Source organism: Ammodytes marinus, assembly GCF_949987685.1.
Source record: "Ammodytes marinus genome assembly, chromosome: 12".
Lineage (NCBI taxonomy): Eukaryota > Metazoa > Chordata > Actinopteri > Uranoscopiformes > Ammodytidae > Ammodytes > Ammodytes marinus.
Window position 1 is genome coordinate 17,910,288 of NC_137216.1, and position 18,059 is coordinate 17,928,346.

General features: G+C 40.6%; 2 protein-coding genes across 3 annotated transcripts; both read right to left on the reverse strand.

Annotated features, from left to right (window-relative positions):
- Positions 1 to 53: 53 nt before the first annotated feature.
- gpr155a (G protein-coupled receptor 155a) lies at positions 54 to 7,824 on the reverse strand. 2 transcript variants are annotated; one of them, XM_080037639.1, is made up of 16 exons: positions 7,759 to 7,824; positions 6,817 to 7,329; positions 5,017 to 5,416; positions 4,500 to 4,668; positions 4,229 to 4,384; positions 3,521 to 3,604; positions 3,304 to 3,424; positions 3,108 to 3,192; positions 2,770 to 2,860; positions 2,463 to 2,658; positions 1,626 to 1,715; positions 1,313 to 1,443; positions 867 to 962; positions 715 to 779; positions 411 to 548; positions 54 to 261 (listed from the first exon to the last, which is right to left on the reverse strand). In XM_080037639.1, exons 2-16 carry the CDS (start codon positions 7,247 to 7,249, stop codon positions 60 to 62), a joined length of 2,457 nt encoding a protein of 818 aa, XP_079893765.1. In that variant the 5' UTR covers positions 7,250 to 7,329; positions 7,759 to 7,824; the 3' UTR covers positions 54 to 59. The 2 variants fall into 2 exon arrangements, with proteins under 2 accessions (XP_079893765.1, XP_079893764.1); XM_080037638.1 differs by having other exon boundaries at positions 7,574 to 7,787.
- A 1,363-nt stretch (positions 7,825 to 9,187) lies between these two features.
- Positions 9,188 to 16,115, reverse strand: LOC307258911 (acetylcholine receptor subunit alpha-like; the record flags this gene model as incomplete). The annotated part of the gene is made up of 9 exons (XM_080038589.1): positions 15,983 to 16,115; positions 14,948 to 15,090; positions 14,809 to 14,853; positions 14,157 to 14,266; positions 13,508 to 13,703; positions 12,397 to 12,634; positions 9,921 to 10,144; positions 9,429 to 9,665; positions 9,188 to 9,316 (listed from the first exon to the last, which is right to left on the reverse strand). Exons 1-9 carry the CDS (start codon positions 16,032 to 16,034, stop codon positions 9,188 to 9,190), a joined length of 1,374 nt encoding a protein of 457 aa, XP_079894715.1. The 5' UTR covers positions 16,035 to 16,115.
- Positions 16,116 to 18,059: the final 1,944 nt, after the last annotated feature.

An 18,059-nucleotide genomic window follows, 5' to 3' on the forward strand; every position in this document is an offset into this window, starting at 1 on the left:
CTGAATTAAAATGCCATTTCCCTATGGTAAAAACAGGAAAATTTAAACTTTGACCTTTTTCATCTTAAGTCTAAAAAGTGGTAAAAAAGGCTACTGTCTTGGAAGTCGTATTCCTGATTGATATGCTGGAGCACTCCACCCTGCTGTAACCGTGCTCCGTAGAGCACCGCCTCACCAACGTCCTGAGCCAAACCCACCTGCTGCAGCCACTCCACCAGCTCACAGCCCAAAAAACAGTCCACCATAGTCCTCTTCCCACACCTGAAAGTCAAGAAGCATTTCCCAAAGTGTTGGTTCCAAGTAGTGTATGTAAACAAATAAACGGGTTGTTTCTCCACATATCTTGGATCGAGACATTTTCCCATCAACTTCTGAGCAGACTAGCAGTGAGTAGGACTGAGTGCTCTCACCTTCTCTTTTTGACAATGTCATGACAACACTGTTCCTTGTGGTACTTGGTGAACTGGGTACAGGTCATCCTGATGTCCTCCGCTACATCTGTCTGGGGCTGCTCTTCTTGCTTCTTTCCATACCACAGACTGTATAACCTAAACAATATAAATGCATGGACACAGTGCACTGATTACAGTAGTATACAAATAGGACATGTACTGTACACAGTACATACTACATTTATATAGTATGTATTAAAAAAAAGTCAAAAGGTGCTTCAGAGTGTGTCAAAGTTTCACAACGTAAAGAAATGTTCTTTACCTCTTCTTAAATGGCAGTATAATCCAGTGCTTGTCCAGCCCAAACAGAGCAAAGGAGATAAAACCCTGGCAAGAAAAAATAATGTCATGGCACTGGTACTGTGGGATCACACAGGTTCACCATCTTGCTACTGTAGTTTCTGATACACCAACCTGTCCATAGTTGGTCACAGCACAGAAGAACTGCAGCTCCAAGTAGAGTCTACCAGGATCACGATTAAAGAGCAGCCACAAGCAGCTGGAGAAGTTCTGTCAGAATTTAAGACAGAGGATATTGTTGAGACGTTGACATAGCCGACCAGCTTGTAGTAAAACTGCTATAAACATGTTTAAATACACAGTAACAGGTTGAACCAAATGCCACAAGCTTTAAACGTATCTACTATTTTTATATATTATTTGTTTATAGCAATAAATAATAAGTTTTTTTTTCTGAATGGGTTTCTTTGGAGAGGCCTACAACAGATACTGACAGATGTTGGAACTTATATTACTCAGCAATTTCTATCTGATTTGGCTGTTGATGCACTTAATGTAAAAACACTGGCGGTGGGCTGACTTGGTGTCGATGCAGAAGTGAAAGGCGGTGGTTTACTCACAGCGAGCATGCAAACAGTCAGAAGCAGACATAAGACCACGTGACGGGCCACTTGTCTGTCTGCGACCTGTCGGAGATCTTCCACTTTGATGAGCAGGCAGTCTGTGGACTCGCAGCCATTCTCACACTGACCTGAGGGTGGCAGCAGATCATAGATTTTAAATTGCAGAATCATATTCAAGCTTCAAAACAAATCATCAATGATTATGGTTGCTATCGGCTGATATGTGTAGGTTTTTACTTATTGGGATGTAATGTGTTTTTCAAATTCTCGCAAAGAATTAAAACTGCCTGTCGCCCGGGCAATACAATACCTGCGAGTGTGGTCGGTGTGCCGTTCATATTTGTGCTGACGATCATGTCAGGCAAGGGCTGGGCTGGTGCACAGTCACATATGAGGCATGCTGATAACAAAGTGAGAGTGACTCTTTAACCATATTGCTGTAGTACCCTGCCACTTAATATTAGGAGCAAAAAGCAACTCATGGAACATAACATTTGCATATTAACCAACTCTGTATTCTAATAACCACTAACATTATCAATACATTTACAAAACTTCAATGTGTTGCAATAAGATCTTAAAATCATAAAACACTAACTGTATCAATCTAGTATCCTACAAATCCCATTCATAAACTGGATAAGTGAATCATAATTCATTTGCCAAAATGCAGGTAGTAGAATACAAAATCTAACCACTCCTTTATTGACTTTTGAAGTAACAGAAACTTCAGCTGAGAAGGCTCAGGTTTATGGCATCATTTCATGAGAATATCTGTTCAGTGCAGCCTCGTTTATTATAAATAGGGAACTAAACTTATCAGCAACCTAATCAGGCTTCCTACAGATGATGACACCCCAATTTTCTTTTCCTCTCTCTGACTATTCAGTGTGTACTTCAAGATTTTTTAATTAACTGAACATTGTCTGCGGAGGTGTTGAACGTCAGACAGAAGCTGCACTGCCAACGTGGCAGTGTGCTGTAGATGACTTGTAGATAAGGGTTAGCCTTGAATACACTGTATGCTCCAGTTATTATCATCCGTTGTGACTTTAATCAACAGACTATTGTACTTTGCAATCCAGCGTTTATTCAGTGAGTTCAAACAAATGTTGAATAAATATTTTTTCTGCACAAGAGAAAGTACCTCCGTTAGGCTCTCCTGACAGGGGGGCCGGATCAAACAGGTTCTGGTCTTCTGGTTCCACTTCAGTCACAAGATCGTTTCCAGAGTTTCCCTCTTGGATTTGGTCGTTTTGGGCCCAGCTTCCTCTACTGAGACACACGAGCGAGCACCCTCCCAGCAGTATACAGAGGGCAACTATAACTGTTGTGCAGACTATCTATAAAACACACACAGACAGGCAGACTTTTAAAATAATTCACAACAGGGTTCAAAAACAGTTCTTAAAAAGGCAGAATACAGGAAAATGGTTTTCTACTGATGTTGTTACCTGTGGTTTGCCGTAAAAGAACGACGAGTCAATCGTGTCTGACATTTTCTCCCCAGAAATGAGCAACACAGCAGTTACTAATGCTGGAACCCTGTTAATATAAAGACATGATTTACATTTACAAAATCACTGATCGTTTTCAGATGTGAAACATGAATGGCAATGCCAATGACACTGTCTTGCAGATTAAATTAGCAGGAACTTTATTTTGAGCCTCCACATTCAAATGAGGCATAAATAACACAGCAAAGTCTGGTTAAGGTTCCATCTTTCATTTCACCAGAAAAACCAGCTTAGTTTCAGTTCTGTGTTCGTTTGACTCTTTTAAAGTGACTCACCCCCAGCCCGCAATGACAAACGCTGCCGCTGAAACGTTCAGACCCTCAAACCTTTTCAAGAGCACAAGAGAAAGTGCAATCAAGCCTAAAACAAAATAAAAATGAAACAAGCAAAATAGTAATCAAACTTTCAAGATGAATAAAAGGAGTCTAATTTGAGATTTAAGTGCCATTTTTATGTGCATTAACATCATACCTGGCCACACATATGTGCTGTAGAGTGAGGTACACAATAACGTGAAAGTCAGGACCTGCCCAGTGAAGTTGTCTTCTTTCACCACAAAGTTCCACAGGATCATCCCAATACAAGTGAGAGACTAGAGAGCATGCCACGACAAACACAGGCATTTAATGAGGAAACATTGGTAATGGATAATGACATCTATTTAGTCAATGTGTGCCAGGGTTCTCACCTGGGCCAAGAAAAGGTTGACAGTAAACATGTGAGGTAGCCTCTTGAATTTCTTACTTAAAAACATGACAGCAATTGTCCAAACCTGTCAGAGAAAACACACACATTTCACTCACGGAGACTTTTTCACAGATGCTAAATGCAACAAATATTTAACATTTTTTAGAGATGAAATTATTGGACAGAATTACATATAAAAGAGAAAATTATTAAGAACAAATATAGAAGGAGATAGCAGAATACATGTGATGAATGTGTTTCATCACTTAAGAAATTCTCCTATTTAGCAACAAGTTTCGAGTTCCTTAAAAGAGGCTGAAAGAGAGAATAAAAGAGGATGTAAGTCTGTCAATCAGTAAAGCATCTGTTTGCTAATGCTTACACTAAATGACTGGGCCTTTGAATGTTGAACTACCACAGCTAGTCAAACATCTAAGAAGAAGTCATGTTTTAGTATGTTCCCTTTACCCTAAAGAACAAGGGGGGGATATAGGGGACATCAGATGGAACAGGAAATGTCATGTAAATAGTGTTTTATGGCAGGCCCTGCTAGAACATGCTAGAACAAATATTAATATTTTACGATGCAATTTTAACTTCACTTTGACCTCAGCCTCGGCACTCTGAGACAAAACAAAATAGATGAATAAAAACTGCCGATAGAAAGCCAGTTATAACAGATAAGCTTATGTCTAGTGGTGTGACTCACCAGTGCAACTAAGCTCACTATGCTTATGTTAAAGGTGACGTTCTGCAGTGAATTCATCACAAGTGTAGGGTCCATCCACTGGATTGTGAGTAACCAGGCAGAAACATACATTATCGGAGCTGAGAGAAAAGTGCTGATCACCATGCCAGAGGTTACCTGTTAAGGAGCAGAATAAAACAAAAATCATGTTACAGTGAGTTGCAAAGGGGAAACAAACTGCAGTTCTCGAATTTCAGATAAGAGGTTGGCAGGTACGGGCAAATCAACTCACAACTTCTAGCTCTGCATTATAATAAACTGCATAGATGGCCACACTTGGTGCAGTGGGAAACACTCCATAAAGAAAGGCGTAGTTGGAGAGGCTTGAGTGGTTCAAAGCGCTCGTGTTGCTATTGTCCAACAGATCCACCATGTCCTTACAGATCAGGGGCATTAGCAACCTGAAAGTCAAATCAAAAGACAGTTATTTGAGTTTACACTATGCTGAGAAGAATAGCAGAACTAAAATATTTAGAACACTAGCTATTATCATGATAAACACTCCTCAGGCCTCTTAACGCATCATCCATTTGGTAAAAGGCTTGCGGTCTGAGAAAGGTCTCGAGTCACTCAAACCACCAGCATAACAACAACATGTATGGAACGGTTTACAAAGCTCTAACATGCTGACTTTCTACACTATTAGCATGTCTTATAAACAAAACAGATAATCTAGAACAAAATCATCCTTTGTACATAATGAACATCAGGTGCAGTAAAGGTGTTTTATCTTAATTTTTTTCACTCACAGTTTTGCTGTTGATAGTAATATCAGTGTCACGCCTGTGGATTTGGTTAATTTCCTCAACTGGCCCACCATGGACAGACCCAGATAGAACAGAGCAGCTCCCCCAAAAGAGTTGGCCAAGCCATCCACAAATTCAGCCATAAAGGGAGGAATGGTTTGGTGCAGGACAAAGTGGGCGATGATGCCGATGACAACCATGAACACTATAGGGTTCTTCAGGACCTGTAAAAGTACAAGTCCGGCAATCGCGAGTTTGCTCTGCTGTTGGTCTCCCTGATTCTTCCACTTCTGGATCTCGCAGAAGGCAAAGCCGATGGGGTTTAGAAGCATCAGGGACACAGGTGCAACCAGGTAGATGTACTGCAGGTACTCTGGGTGTGTGCTCTGGTACAGGGCCTCAACTACGGATACAAATGAAGACAATTGGCTCAATATTATTGCCAGTGCAAATGCAGTCAGGTAAAGTCAAGAATAGGAACATTTTACACCTCATCATGGGTACAACTTTGCCTGGATTTCAAACTTAAATACTGTGACTGTGTAGTGTATTTTGTTATGACACATTCTAAGATTACTGTAGTGTATTATGTTACTATACATTTTATATTAAGGTCTACTGCTACAGAGGAGACAAAGACAGTTAGCCTCATCTGGCAGGGGGCAAAGTCAGGGATGTCAGCCGCTTGAGTGAGGAAACCCTCAAGGCTGACCTGTAGATCATTCAAATTTCACACAAAGGTGACTGTCTTGTGAGTTAATCAAAGACAGTCTGGCTAAGAGTTAACAGTAGTTTATTGACCCTGGCCATCATCATCATCATCATCATCATCATCATCAGCAGCATTGTCTTAAAAGTTGCTGAATCAGACTTCTTGGCCAACGTGACATATCGACTTTAGGTGATGACTAAACTCAGGATGTCCTCTGGGGGCCAGAGGTTGCCCTCTGACCATTAGGGTGGAGCTGGTTAGGGTTAAAAGCAGCCACAATTCTGGAAAAATCAGGTCTTTTAGGATACAGGAACTTTTCATAGCTTTTGGTTTTATGCATGTACCTCTATTAGTTTTTTGGCTACAAACACTTTAACTTTTTATTGGCTTCGTTTTGACTGCAGGATGAGTTTTGTTGTAAATAAAAGAATTGTTCCTGAAGACCTCATCTACCTCAAACTGCATCTTCTTTCATCAACCCACTACCAACGCCGTTTTTCTGAGTAAAGGCCGGAAAATATACTGCAACTGCACAAAAACTCACTGAAATGAGTCACTGAATTGTGTAAGAAAAATTTACACGTAAGGGTCCCTGTCTTTTAAACGTGAAAGCTGGGAACAAAAAGGTTTTACAATTCTTAGACTAAAACACCTCTTTAGGAGAAATCGGCAAATCTGAGCACATTGCTATATCCACAATGTGGGTGATTTCAATGTTGCACAATTTTTCCTACCTGACTACCTTTATAAACAACCCCCAACATAAAAGACATCATGCAGCGAATCTTGTGTGAACAAATGACCCTTACTAAGTGTTACATTTAAAAGGGGGGGGGGGGGGGGGGATAGAAACAGAACAATACCCTCACTCTCTGTGTTTGAAGTGCAACATTTATTTGCAAGGCAATGTTGATAAAGGAGGGCACAGAGTAGTGATATCCAGTTATGTTTGTTGTGTAACAAATGCATAACTATACTTTTGGTGTAATATGTTAACAGCAGACATTAGCAAAGCCTATAATTGCAGTTGCAGCAGTGAATGAAGCAACATGGGTGGTAGGCATAAAGGCGTCATAGGCTACTCTACTCACCAATGGGATATCCCAGAGCAAAGTCATTGCTTTGAGTGGCAAATATTGAGAAGAGCCCAGCTTTACCGTAGCGGCTTTCGGGACTGGCGATTATCAGCGTGAGAACGCACACAAGTAAAAACACAGACACCTTGGCGATGAGGATGCTCCACAGGAAGGGCCAGATGACGTTACCGAAGTCCAATAGCACCATGTTCTTGAACAGCAGCGCAGGGAGGGCAAACTTGGACACAAAGTTGCCCAACCCTTTGGCCTGGGTGGACGTGATGATGTTTGTTCTTCCTGCGATGTATCCGCATAATATGATCCCAAAGCACTCCAGGAGAGCCGGGAAGAGCTTGTCTATTGACATGTTGGCTGAGACAGCGGAGGAGCCCGGGTCCCCCTCCTCATACGAAACGTTAAAGCTTGTGTTCCTGCCCGGTGCCTCCATCCTGCCGATGCTCGCGTCAAGTGTATCCAGCTGTCACGCCTGGTTTGTTATGGTCATGTTGTTGTCGTTACCGCCACACACTAACAAAAGGAAATAAGGTAGGAGTTAGCAGGCTGGAGCAAAGGTGACCAGATAGCCTATAACAGATTACAAGCCTATTAACAGGAAACAAACAGGATACGAGGCTGTTGTTTAGTTGTTACCACACAGGTAACCAGGCCAGGCCATTGCTTAAATAAGACATCGTTTCTTAGCAATTTTTGCCTGTTTAAATAAAGGTTGAGCCTCGCAGTTCAATAAATATATTATCAAAGTGACTCTCACCTCTAGAGTGCAGTTTTGCCCTCCCATGAAGGCTACCATGTGGCTGTCAAATATCAGTGAGTAGCTATTATGTTAGCCGGGCAGCTAGCGTTAAACTAGGAAAGCCACACTCGCGGTGAATTACTCAACTACACGACGAAAAACTTGACCTCTGTTAGTAAACTGTCTCCACAACTCTGTATTACCTGAACGTAGTGGCGTATGTGTAGGGTTACATAAGCATAGTTCCCACCCCAGCAACTTTCGTAATCTAGGCTCGGTTTGTCAACACCGATTTGGCCAATCAGATTACTTGTAGGGAGGAGAGGGGCGGAGCATAAACTGCACCTAGGTCTCGGTGTTCATGGCCCAGGCTACACAGATCTACATTTTGTAAGCAATGCATGTAGACCTACAGTGTAGTAATTAGCCTGAATGAATCGGGGCTGCCGTTTTGTGTTTTTAAATGAGTTCAAACAACACTTCACAATGCAACATCTTGGTTGTTTTTTGTTGCTGTTTTTTATAGCCTTACCACAAGGTGGGTTTTGTTGGTTCGATGTAATAGTTTATATTTGTTTGTTTTTAATATGTCTTTTTATTTAGGCCTAACACAAACACAAAGTTATTATTCGCAATTATTATATTTTTTTTCTTCACTTATTTGTATTACAAATCTAAATGTTTTATTCAATACCAATGGATTGACAAGTCTGGTGTTCTTTTATTTATTTTATTTTTTTTTTGGGGGGGGGGGTAAAAACATATTCTTCACAGTAGTGTACAGGCACCAATATTGATACACAGAGGTAAGTTTATCTTATTCTGTATTTGTTGGCCTGTATGTAGCCAAATGAAGGTATTCCTTTTTTCCCTGCCGTCATAATGTGTAGCCTACATTTCAATGGTATGTAAAACTCGCCCAGGTTTTAAAACCCTATAATTCCACAAATTCCAGTGGCAGCTGCAGCCTAGGTTAGACATGATGAGTTAGTGTCAGGCAGGCCTGTGTCACACACAAAGCAGCTCTGCACATTTGGTTTATGTTGAAACTACTGTATTGTTGATACAATCAATGGGATGGATAGGTAAACAGACAACTACAGGTGCTAAGCTAATAAAGCAGGGCCACATAATTTGCATCTGTATTTGAATGACAAATAGACGGTTGACAGAAAAATTAACAAACATTTGAGTCAGTCAGTCAGTCTGCCCAAGTTCGAGTTTTCAGAAAGACACTAAAAAACGATTCTGAAAAGGACAATGAGCAAGAAGCATGTCACAACAAAAACCGACAAAACTCCCTTTATTTAGTTGTTCCCAATAAACATTTCAAGGGGAACTGTACAATATTACAAAATGTTTTCTGGTACACATATTGTCCCTAAAAAAAGACAACGCTGCTCTGTCAGAAAACATGCTGACAACACTGTTTACCAGTCGACCGTGTACAAACATTAATAGGACAATTTTTGAAACACATGAAAAAAAGCAAACAAACAAAGATTACAACATGCAATATAGACTGTGAGTGCATCAGGGCAGAATACAGTCCCTTCAAAAACACAGTAATAAGCTTCACATTGTGCAACAAACCCATTATTACCACAAGTTTAGAATGTAAGTCACAGGCCTTCAGAGCATGCTCAGCTCAATGAGACGACCTGCGAACACGCCTAATGTGCCGATGAGACACACAGCCATGAAAACACACAGCAGAATGTGATCCAACACCATAGCAACAAACTTCCACTCTTCAGCAGCCTGGAAAGAGAAGAGGGACAATGTGTCACATGTACAAAAAGGCACAATATACACAAAGGTCACACTCATTAAAGAACCATTTTAGATACACTTTCTGTGTGAGAAAGCTTACATTATTTGATTCCTCGTCGGATTTCATGGTTTCTGCAATGTACTTGACGCCCTCGATGGCACTGCGGACATCAGGGTTCTTGGTAATGGGCGACTGGTAGTGAACAGTGGTGGCCTGGTTGCCAGAGATGTCTGAAATGTCGAGCTCAGGACCATAAATACTTTTAGTCTGCTTTTCCTTTCCTGGGCGTTTCATTGTTGAGAAGAACATGATGTTGGGAATGGTTTCAATAAAAACCTGTCATAAAAAGGCAAAAGAAATACACTGTGTCAGTATATATGCAACATTGGAGCGGCTGGTCTAAGAAAAACAAAACAAATGTATTCTGTATGCTACCACTAGATGGCAATATAATATAGAGAAAAAAGATAAAGGATGGTTCTCTAGACTCCATTGACTGTATATAAAACAGGGCTTGCCAAGGTGGGAAACGGGGTTGCATCATTTCACTCAGTTTTAAAATCAAAATGAGAGTAGGTCTGAATTGCTCACCTTACGGACCCAGTCTGGCATTGTGTGAGTGCTGGGGGAGCGGTGGTGGGTGTTGATGACAATGACGGTGATGATGATGGAGGCAATGACGAAGACCATGGTGAAGAGCATGTACTTCCCAATAAGTGGTACAGCGCTGGAGGTCGAGGGGATCAGCTCCACTATGACCAGCAGGAACACAGTGAGAGACAGCAGGACAGAGATGCTGAGAGTCATCTTCTCACCTGAGGAGACAACAAAAATAAACATCCTCACTGATCCTGCCATTGACATTTGCGGTGTAAGAGAACTACTTGTGATCAATCAGCATTCTGGCTGGTGTTTCCCAGCCTAGAGGTTGGGGGACCTGATTAGAAATCTGTGGGGGGTGGGGGGGTGGCACATGCAGGATAGAGAAGCAGGAATAACAATTGACCAAATGATTTCACTTTGATACAGACACCGAAAGGAGACATTTGCTTCATTGTTAATACCTGGATAATTGCACCTCTTGAGGACACTTCAAATAATTTAAATAATCATTTTTAAAACATGCTGTAGATTAAAAAATAAATAGTCATTCAGTTAGAAAGGTCACAACTTGTTACCATATTAAACCAATGAGTTTGCCCATGCTTAATTTAGTTCATACCGTCTGTCCCTGTCGATGGGTCTGTCTCTACCTTTCCCTTATCCCCTATCACATTTCCCATTCTCCAGGCCCTTTCACTGCCACGTTCCATCCGTCCACCAGGAGCCCTTGGACTTTCTCTCTTTTTTCTAATCAACTCCATCCCCACAACTGTTCCCACCAACCACCTGAACCCCCAAACCCTAACTCTGCAATCACCAGACCTGCCCCCAAACCACCTGCTCGCCTTTACTGCACTCGCTCATCAGCCACACACTACATATACACCCGAGTGATTCCTTTCAGATTCTAGTCATAACCCTTGTCTTTGATATATTACCTTGTTACCAGTGTGTCTGTCTGCCTACCTACCGGAACCCATACCTGCTGCACATCTGTACCTGCCAGTAAACTACATTCCTCAATAAATCTCTGAAATCAACCTGACGCCTCGATTGTCTACAATTGGGTCCAATACCTCGCTCTCACCAGCCCTTACAGTCCCAGTCACTGAATAGTTTATAAGATGTTTTGTTTTCAGTAAGGTACTTCCACCTACAAACACATCTACTATGAAAGACACATTGAAATAACCCTAAAAGCTGGAGTAGAAAATGTTGAGCTTGCTGAGCCTTTATCCCAGAGAGAACGTCTTTTTGGCACCAGCCTCCTCCTCCACACTATCCTGTCAGCAGCCGTATCAGAAACGGGGATCAAGTGATGTATTATACATTAAAGCAAAGGCCTGCTTTCAGATAAGACAGCACAGGGGGACCCTGGGTAATGAGGCAGACCTACACACTGGGAACCCGGCCAGATGTGCTCACAAGTGGTGCAGCTCCTGTAGCAGCTGATGTAGGGACAACTCAGACAGAAAGACAGAAGCATGGATTTGTCCAACACGATGTCAGTTCGTCTGAGGCTTATTTCAATACTGTTCATATGTGGGCTACACGTAAAACTACAAGAAAACAGTTAGCTTAGCATAAAGTGTGTAAACAAAGAGAAAGCTAAGCTGGTTCTGTTCAAAGCAAACAAAATGTATAATTTTATATTTTATTCGATTAATCTATAAAAAAAACAGAAAGCTAGGGTGAAATTTGCATTTTTATGGCATGTTCTGTGCTGACTATTTTATTTGTGGGGTGCAGTGATTTCCCAGAAGGTTGTTGTGTGTGGGGGTTTCCAGTCTTTGTTCAAGCTAAACCAACAGGCTGCGGAATTTTTTGTCTTATAATTAACAGACCGACGTGGGAGCGGTATCAATCTCCTAATCTAACTCCTCATCTCAGCAAGAAAGCAAATACATACATGTATATATCCCAAATGTCAAACTATTAACTATTGCTTCACATGAAAGGGTATATGGACTCCAGCAATATGTTTACTTGGAACACTCTGAGAACATACGACAAAAAGGAAACACAACACCTTGTTACATTTGCATTTAGGCAACACAGGCAATCTTAATTAAATGGAAAATATGGAAAAAAGACTGGCACATGAACTGGCTCATAGGTTACTGTGGGTTATATGACCATAAAGCAGCTTATGCCCTCCATCAAATTATAATGGTCAAAAGGAATTGTGGGCACATATAAAGACACATAAAAATACTATACTATATATTATTATCAATGATAAAAGGCTAGCAACAGCCACATAGAGTATATAATTTCTTCTTTTAACTCATTGTATTTACATTGTGTGGAAGGAATGTGTACATGATTTCATATTTGATTGAATTGAACGATTCTGAACCCTGCGCCTCTTTCATGTCATAATGTCACTGCACTATTGACAGATACTTAAGAGTTAATCCCAGTGAAAAGGAACCAATTTAAAAACTAAACCTAATCAACGTACCAGAGTCTGTGGGCAGATAGAAGACAAGGCCGGTCAGGAAGGAGAAGAGCATGCAGGGGATGATGACGTTGACAATGAAGTAGAGCGGGAGCCGCAGCATGAGGAAGTGGTAGGTGATGTCCAGGTAAGGGGTGTCTGGGCAACAAGCATAGTACACCCAGTGCTTCCAGCCACGGTAATCCTTCATCACCCACTCCCCACTCTCCATGAAGTTACTCAGATCAGGGCGGTCACTGTCCTGATGAGGAGAAGCATAAACAGAGGGATTAAAGAATGCAGTTTTATTAAAATGTTTTAAATATTTCTATTATTTCACTATCACCATTTCTATTTTTCAAGTACATTGGTCCCCAGGTCTTTTACTATTAATGTGTGTACAGTGTTCTTATTAGCTTTTCAATCGCCTTTAAAGTCCTTGAATTGTCCTAATTGAATTAAGTTTATTCAAGTGTTCAAGTATTTGTTTTGTTTTGTCTTCGCCTGGCAATAGGATCTCTCAAGCTTATCCACACAAGCTTACTAATTACCATTTTTGATCTCTTTTTTTTTCTTAATTTGTACAAAAAAACATGTTATAAGTAGGGAGTGTTCCAATACCCAGACTTCCCTGGTATTTAGTATGCTAGAAAGCCAATTTTACGATTTCCAAATACACGCATGTCAAATTCAGTATGCCAAAAATACATAGGAGCCCTGCTACATAGCTGCATTTTGCAGAATGCAAACCGGCATGTTTTTTTCTTTTTACTGTTTGAACCTACAATCCTCTGTGCTGTAGAGGTCGTCATGTCACTTTGACTGAGCCGCCGAGAGAGAACAACAAGCAATACGACGCATAAGCAAGAGGGTCAAGTTCAAGGAGCAATGTTATGACAAAAAAGTATGTTCCAACTGTATGTATACATACAAAGTACATACTTATAACGGCAGATGCAGTATGTGGTATAAAAAAAAGAAAGAGTATGTGATTTGGAACTCAGCGGCCACCATACAACTGATTGACTAATTGTGCTAATAATTTTCTTATCTAAATCCTGGTAATAAAGCGAATAAGCACATTTTCACTGATGTAGAGCTATTCCCTTTTAAGAACTAGGCTTAATTGAATTACAGGATTGACGACGACCAGGTTTCCATCGTAGGTCCAGGTACCCAGCTTCATGCTGCAGTTCTGGAGGTCAAAGGGGAAATGCAGCACAATGATTTCACAGTAACTCTTGAAGATGGCCGGCGGGTTCCATGTGATCATTCCCGTGTGCTCCAGCAGCACTTTGGTCTCATGGACGATGGCAAAGTCACCGTCAGCACTGCGGGCACAGACAAACACATGCAGCATCAACATGGGAGCTAATAAGTTAAATATTAACGCATGGGGACATAAGTGCCTTAGGATGGCTCGGTGTCGCTGCCACACAGCCCAGCCAACCAGCGCTTAGCTTGGCACAAGTTGATGTGGCAGCAGAGCTGGTTGTCAGGGGGAAAAAACAGCAGTGTGTCAGACACAGCATATGGTTGGGAGGAGGTGGGGGAAGGAACCGCGATACAGAGTCCCGATTTAGCCTGATGAAATCAGAGCTTTCACACACTGCATACTGGAGTAATGGGGAAGTGTGTTTCAGAACATAACTGACAGGTGTGTTGATTGTTTCTAGACTTCTATATGCTTTAGGTCACGTACAAGCTTTACTGTTATGAAAAAGAAGGTTTTAGAAATAGAAAGAGGGCATGATATGGATCAAATGTATAGCCGGGAAACATACTTGTTGTAGAGTACCAGATCAGGTCGCCAAATGTCAGTGGAGGGAACTCTGATCTTTTTGATGCCGCCGTAATCCTCTGGGTCCCACTGCAAGTTCACATCCTTCCATATCTGAAATAAGACAAGGACACTCAGAACAAATTGAAAGCACTTTAATAATAACAACTATTTTGTGAATTAAAACATTATCAAATCACACACACTTTTCATACTTGAGGCAGCATGGATATGTGTTAAATCTAACAAGAAATCCTGATGGTACTAGAAAGATACAGGAACAAGATTAGAGCAGCACACGTCCAGGATCTGTGACTCTCTGACTTGTATCCTCTTCAGAGATGGTACAAGGAAGTAACTGGGCCGCTGCATATTATATTCATCCGTAGGTTTGACTTTGTCTTTTACTTCGTCGACACAAAATACTATTTGTTCACAGTGCATTTACGGCATTTTCTAAGTCAAATTGTTGTTGTTTTTCCACATTTGAGGCATTAATAATTTGTAGCTAGAAGCATGATGGCGATGTGTTTTGTTTTTTAACCACCCCTTTCTAGCTCATTTTTATTAGTGAATCATTGACGCTCTATGATGGTGAGTCCAAAGTCTTTCTTTTACAACTACTACAACAACAAAAATTAAGTTATGTATCAAACCTGTTTCAGTCGCACGTTGCTGTTGACAATCTGGTTGACCTCGTCCTGTGAGTCAACAGACAGATGTGTTCAGACAGTTGATGACAGTGGATCTTAAAACAGGTTGGGATGCGATATCGAGCGTGACATGTGTTCTCACCACACTGATGAGCTGGATGAGCTGGAGGCCTACGGTAACGACCACAGGGTCCTTGAAGTGATTGACAGGACGGACCACCTTATTGTAGCCAGTGAAAAGGGTTTTGACCAGACGGCTTTCATCATGGGAGGCCCAGGCAGCACCTAAAAGTTAAAAATAAAAAAGACACCAAACCTGATCCAGACTTTTAGCAGCTTACAGATACTTACATTGAAGATATTTAGAAATATGTCTTTCCCTATGTCTCCCCAAGGTGCCTCTCTGGACTGTTGGAAAATGAGGACGGCGTGCCAAAGTAGAATATTGCTTTAAGAACATCTGATACCTGAGTTGAACGCATTCAATATGAGTTGAAAATAGATCTAGACGTGACTAGATGTGCAGCATTTGTGAATATGTGCATGTACAGGTTTTTGACTGAAACTGACATACTTTTCCGGTGTCCACTGTGTAATGTATGTATTTGTGTATACACTATGGATTGTGGTCTAAATATGGAACTACTGCATTCAAACATACAACACACTATGAGGTTGTTCAAAGGTATGGTCTTTCCGCAACATATCTTTCACAAGCCTTAGCAGGATCCCCTTTCCTTTTTCTGCTGACCTTAAAATGAAGGTTATTTCACAGCAACATATTGTTTGAATGGCCATACGGTTTTTGAGACTTTCAGCTCAGTGAACCGAGGAGACGCCTGAACATGATTCAGCAGGTGACTTCATGTGGTGACAGACAGGCAGACGGTTGAACAGCAAAATGAAAACAGAACACATGTCCTTGTCAATCAAAGGGCCGGTTTGCACAAAATACAAACCAGCTCACAAGTCTCGTTGTTTGAATTGGATACACACTTAGACAGCAGTTTAACTCAAACAAAATCAGAAGTGAAAATAGAGTTCATTTTTAGACTCTAACTTCCTCTAACTTCAGTGTGCTTTACGCACTAACAAATAATGCAATGAAAGTAATAAATACACGTATTTCGACATTGTGACCAGTACACATTTTCCTTTGCTTTAAATACATTCTTACCTGCCAGAATAACTAGATGAGCAATGAAAAATACAGCATTCATTCTTGCCATATAAATCCCAGCATCCAAAACTAAGGTCCAATTTCAACACGTTGTCCACTTGAGAATGATGAAGGGTTTGAGCCACCTAAAACATTCTTTCAGCACTGGCAAATGGCTTCCTGCACAACCTCTTAGCTCTCCACTGGCGGCCCAGTTGTTATTGTCTGACGTCTGATGTGAGTGGCTGCCAATGCTTGTCATTTGAGATGGCCACCTTCTTTGCCATGTGTTACAAGATCAACATGCCAGAGTAATCCGCCACTGAAATATCCCATCGGGAACTTGACCACACAAAAGCCCAAGGTGCAGAAGACACGACACATAATCGCTTCTGTCTGATTTTCTTATATTGGTGGTTGAGTATTAATAATATCTTGAAATCAGTGGAATAATATATCCATTTAAAGGATATGCATAGCCCCCTGAAAATCAACGTGAATCTATATTGAATAATGCTTTTACACTCATGTACCTGTATCTGTCTATACTTATCTGTTTGTATGTTGGATCCTTTTAGTTTAGGAGAAGTGAAATATTTGAAATGATTTAAAATGTTTGGGTCATCACAACTCAAAAAGGTTCATTTAGTCTGTTTGGGTCATCACTAATATAAATTGTAGATTTTTATTCATGTGCTCAGAAAACAGAAAAAATTTAAATAATCTCAATTGTTAATGTGAGCAATGAGTGACAATCACAAGGACATTGATAATTAATGTACCGTATCGTTTGTCAAAAATCACGACTTATCCTATTAAGACATATTGTATAGTATTACATCTGTCTTGTTGCACTATCATTAATTTCCTACAGTTGTGCATATGAGTCGTTTACAAATACATTTATAAAAAATATCCTTACAACCACATTATGTGTGTATAAACCAATTACTAAATATATACTGCATACTGCATGTCAACTCTATATAAGGGAATTTAGAGTAAAGCATGTGTGGATGTGAATGTAAAAGCTTTATTAATTAATTTATTTTTGGTTCTTTAACAAAGAAGCTGCAGTCCTAAAATAAACAATACTATAATCTTAGATCCTTCAGATATTCAAGCATCCCGTGTTTCTCGGAGGCCAGATGTCACCCATGTCTCCCTCTCTTTGCTCTGCCCTACCCCACCCTGTTGGGCCTGTGATGGGTCACGCAACTCAATTTCCTCACATCCCCAATGCGTTCAATCAGCCAGTCACTCAACCACAAGCCTCATTCATCTCACTTAGGGACAAATGACCATTTTGGCAATGCCTGAATTAAGAGAGATTTGTCTCAACCCCCTGCTCTCTATCCAATCACTCAGGACACCTGAGTTTACACCAAGTAAGCACCGCTTTGCCTTTCTCCAAGTCTGTCATGTATGTGCCACGGGAGCAGTCAGCATTGTACCATGCTCAGTCGGACACTTTTGCTGCTCTGTTCAGTGTTAATTACAACACTATGAAAGCTCACTGTGAGTCCAGTCTTTAGGGGGCTGTGAGCTGCATGTTTATATCTGCTCTGTAAGCGATTAAATGTTCATTGAATCTGAACGAGAGCGTCCATGTATTATCAGCAGGGGGTGGATGGAAACTGGACAACATGTTTATGCCTCGATGAAGATTAAAAAGGCTTAACATTTTCAGAAGAAGAGATTATGATGAGGGTAGAGTGATATATTTTACACAATGTTCCAAAATAAATCTAAATCGGACCGAAATAGAAATATTCCTAGGAAGAGAAAATTCTATGTTTTCATTTGTTTTAGCTGGTAGCTGTAGTATAAAGGCTAACATTTATTCCATATTGAATATTTTGTTAGTATTTCCGCTGGTTTTTTAAGATACAAATACAACAAAATCACTGTATACAGCATATAATATTCCTTGAAATCGTGAAGCAGTATGTATTTATAATAAAGTTCATGATTCACCCCCCACTGTGGTCTAATTTTCATCCTCTATGTGAAATATCAGTGATTATATTGCTACACTTCACTTGCTTCAATGAATATTTTGTTCTATTTCAACATTTGAAAAATGCATTCAGGT

Coding starts and splice junctions, on each gene's coding strand:
- gpr155a (XM_080037639.1), bottom strand. CDS start 7,249: ATGGAGGCACCGGGCAGGAACACAAGCTTTAACGTTTCGTATGAGGAG. Junction 3,193..3,303: donor CAGCACATATGTGTGGCCAG/GTATGATGTTAA, acceptor ATTTTGTTTTAG/GCTTGATTGCACTTTCTCTT. Junction 1,716..2,462: donor GTCAGGAGAGCCTAACGGAG/GTACTTTCTCTT, acceptor CTTTGTTATCAG/CATGCCTCATATGTGACTGT.